Source organism: Coturnix japonica, chromosome 5, assembly GCF_001577835.2.
Source record: "Coturnix japonica isolate 7356 chromosome 5, Coturnix japonica 2.1, whole genome shotgun sequence".
NCBI lineage: Eukaryota > Metazoa > Chordata > Aves > Galliformes > Phasianidae > Coturnix > Coturnix japonica.
Window position 1 is genome coordinate 7,876,623 of NC_029520.1, and position 3,592 is coordinate 7,880,214.

A 3,592-nucleotide genomic window follows, 5' to 3' on the forward strand; every position below is an offset into this window, starting at 1 on the left:
ACCAGTCGGGAGAACCCTGCCGGGAGAGGTGGGCTGCTGGGCTGAGGGATGTGGGCGAAGGGCTCCCCACAGTGCTGCATGTCCGCAGCTCTCACCTTGGCAGACAACAGCAGTGTCATAGTCATGAGGGCCATTGTAAGGACCCCAGCCTTGTATGTCACAGTACCAAAGGGCTGACTCATTTCCACTGCATTTGATAAAGGCTAACATGATGGGACCGCCTACTAGCCAAAATCGTGAGGCAAAGTAGGCGCCAGCAGCTGAGCCACAGCCCAGCTGCCTGCACACCACCTCAGCAGCCCCCATATCCCAGGCATCATCTGTGACTGTGCCCCAGCGTCCCCGCAGCTTTGCCTCCACTCTCCCCTCACAGGGTCCTCCGCCGTCTGCCAGTCTCAGCTCCAGTTCCTCTGCATAAGGGACTGGTCTCAGCCCTCCCCAGGAGTCCAGGCATGGTGTCCCAGTGCCAGCCATCCCACCTTACCTGAGCAGATCACCCCAACATCCCATTCGTGGCCACAGAAGTGGTTGCCCCAGCCAAAGTGGGGACAGTCCTGTAGGGTGGCCTCAGTGCCACGGCAGAAGAAGGGATGCAGCCAGATGCGTCCCTTGCCCTGCCCAAATGGGGAATATGGGGATGCATGGACCACTGTGCCACAGCCCAGCTGCTGGCACACCACACCAGCCCCTCGCATGTCCCAGTCGAAGTCGTAGCTGCAGACGGAGCCCCATTCGCCCTCATGCTTCACCTCCACCCGACCGGCACAGCGCCCACCACCATCCACCAGCCGCAGCTTCTCACTGCCTGTGGACACCCCGGGGATGTGGCTGAGACTGGGCGTGACTGTCCCATGGCTGCAGCCCTGACCCTCCGCTTGCCCCCTATCCCATGGCCATCCTCCTGCCCCACAACTCACCCTTGCAGAGCTGTACACAGAGGAGCAGTCCCAGCACCCTGGCAGGCACCATCATGACCCAGATGCACAGCCTGCAGCCCAGGATGGGGAGGGGGAGATATAGGCAGCCCCTGCTGGCAGGAGCCAATGAGGATGGTGAGGTACGGTGGGAGCCGTTATCAGCAGGGTTATCAGCCGCCTGCCGGGTCCCAGCCTCCAATTACCTGCTTCGTGCCCAAATATGAGGCTTGTCTCCGTTTCTGGCGTCACACAGCCCTACAAAAGGGCTTTCTGCCTGTTTGTCAGCAAGGAGAGCCAGCCTTCCTGGGTGCTGCATGTCCCTGAGCTGGGGCTCTGGCTATGCCCATGCAGAAAGGGTCCCCACAGGGACAAGAGTGACCCCGAACATGGACTCCATCTGCACTCTCATGCGTACCACTTTATAGTGGAGTCTGAGAGCTGCCATTGTGCTTCTGCAGGTAGCAGTGAGGTGAATAAACTCCCCATGCTGGGCAGGATATTGGCAAGAGGGCCACCACCAGCCCCTGACATCAGCCAGTGGGACAGAGCACCCCCTGTATCTGAGCTCACATGGACCCAACACCCTCCCCACAACACAGACAGGAGGGGATGTTTTCTGCAACTCGGGGACACAGTGTGAGTACCAACCTCACACAGCTGCTGTGCCACCTGCACAGAAGCGATATACTGCATAAGGTGATGCTCTTCTACTCAAGCCTGCAGCATGCAGGAAGAGGTCTTGCTGCCCCGCTTTGGTATCACAGCTGCAGTGGCAGATACAGGAAAAGCAGCAGATTGTGGCAGTCCCAGGGCTATCCAGCTTCTTTGGGAACAGCACAGCAACCCCAGCTCCACAGAGGAAGGCTGCAGGGCTGAACCGTCCCGGCCCATGTCCCCTCGTGCAGCCGGTGCTGGGGAAGGAGGAAGTGTGCGATGGCTGTGCAGCCCCTTTCAAAAGCGAAACCTGCTGTACACAGGGCTGGGACGTGGGGCAGCGCACGGCCCCGCTGCAGGGTCAGTGCATGGCGGCACAGCTCGGTGGGCACCGGGGGCTCCTGGGAACACGGCTGCAGGGCCGGGCTCCTGCTGAGGCTGTGGGGATGCAAGGTGCAGGATGGGGATGCCAGCATGGCCCGGGCATTGCTCCCGCCCCGCTGTGCTCTTGTTGCTGAGCTGCGGCCCTGCCCTGCTGAGAGAGGGGCCCAGGAGGCCGCAGCAGCCCCACAGCAGGGCTCAGCATGGCCGGGCCTCCAGCTCTGCCAGCAGCACCAGGCAGCTCTGCAGCCACAGCTCCATGCCCAGGTGAGGGGCCCTGGCAGGAAGGCCTGGTCTGCGCTGGAGGGACGAGCGCTGCCAGCCAGGAGGCTGCCATTAGTCCTGGCAGCAGCACACAACGGTGGCACAGAGCACATGGGGAAGGACAGCCCATTCCAGGACCTGAACTGAAACCCCAGGGACGGCTGCATACAGAGACATACACGTACAGTTATCATCTGCATTTCTGTAACTGCTTTCCTTTTCTGCCCTTTTTGGTTTGCATCTCCCCCATGAGTTTGTTTACAGCTCTCTCCCCCATGGCAAACTGGGGGTAGGGGTGGAGTGAGTGAAGGGCCGGGTGCTGCTCAGCTGCCTGCAGGGTGAAACCACAGCGCGTGGCAGCGTGCCTGCACCTGTGTGCCTGTGGGGACATGCGCTCCTTGTTGTCCTTCCACTGCAGTGCAGCATGCCTGGGAGCCATCCCACAGCCTCTCTGTCCGCTTTTAGACTTTTTCTGTTGTTACCCCTGTGCTCAGAGTCAATGGGGATGTCTCTGAAATCCAGTTTTGCCCCAAAACCCCAAGGGATGGCTGACGGACTCAGGAACGGGTGCCAAGAACAGAAGTGAGTTTCTGCAGAGATTTGGGTTTTAATAAAGAAGTGATAGTCAGAAGGAAAGAGTCAGAAAAATAATGTTGAAACAAGGAGATTATCTGTTGCATCCCAGCTTCAGGAAGGAGAATGGAGCATTTTGCTGCTGTTCTCTGCACCAGGCTGGGAGAGGCGATGATACCAAGGCCAGAACCACCCCTCGCAGGGCACACAGGTCCCAGATCCAGGCATGCCCCCACAGTTTGCTCACAGCAATGTTCCCAGGGTGCTGACACCAACATCATCATAGCCCGTGTCATCGGGGGGCTGTGCTGGGGCATCCTCAGGGTAGGGAGAGGGAGACGCCTCCAGCACAGCCACAGCATCATCGTAGCCATGTGAGGGGCTGTGCTTGGGCTGGGCAAGGGAGTCTGTGACAGACAGGGAGGGAATGCTGGTAAGGACAATGTTGGAAGGGATCTGTGATCTCACCTTCGCATGAGTCCCATGTATGGCTGGGTTCCCACAGAGGTGTTCCCTGTGCCTTTCTGCAATCACAGTGCAACTCTGTGCCCGTGCCCCTACCTGGGGACACCTGGAGGTCACTCTCCTCTGCACCATCCCCACTATGATCTGATGCTGGTTTCCCTGAGCCCTGCGACATGGAACCTGGAGGGAAAGAAGTGTGTTGTGGACATGACAGTGGATGGGGACAGCCCCAGGGGCCATCCCGCTCCCACCTGTGCGGCTGGGCACCTCCTGGTACTCAGGAATCAAGTTGTAGTCAAGCTCCTCATACACAGCCTCGGAGGCTGCATCCTTGCTGC

General features: G+C 59.5%; 1 protein-coding gene across 1 annotated transcript in view; it reads right to left on the bottom strand.

Annotated features, from left to right (window-relative positions):
* The window catches only part of LOC116653480 (antigen WC1.1-like), an 18,711-nt gene that overhangs the window by 3,160 nt on the left and 11,959 nt on the right, over positions 1–3,592 (bottom strand). Inside the window, exon 3 of the mRNA XM_032444895.1 lies at positions 3,506–3,588. Within this exon, the coding sequence (XP_032300786.1) occupies positions 3,506–3,588 (83 nt within the window). The remainder of the gene's footprint in view (positions 1–3,505; positions 3,589–3,592) is intronic.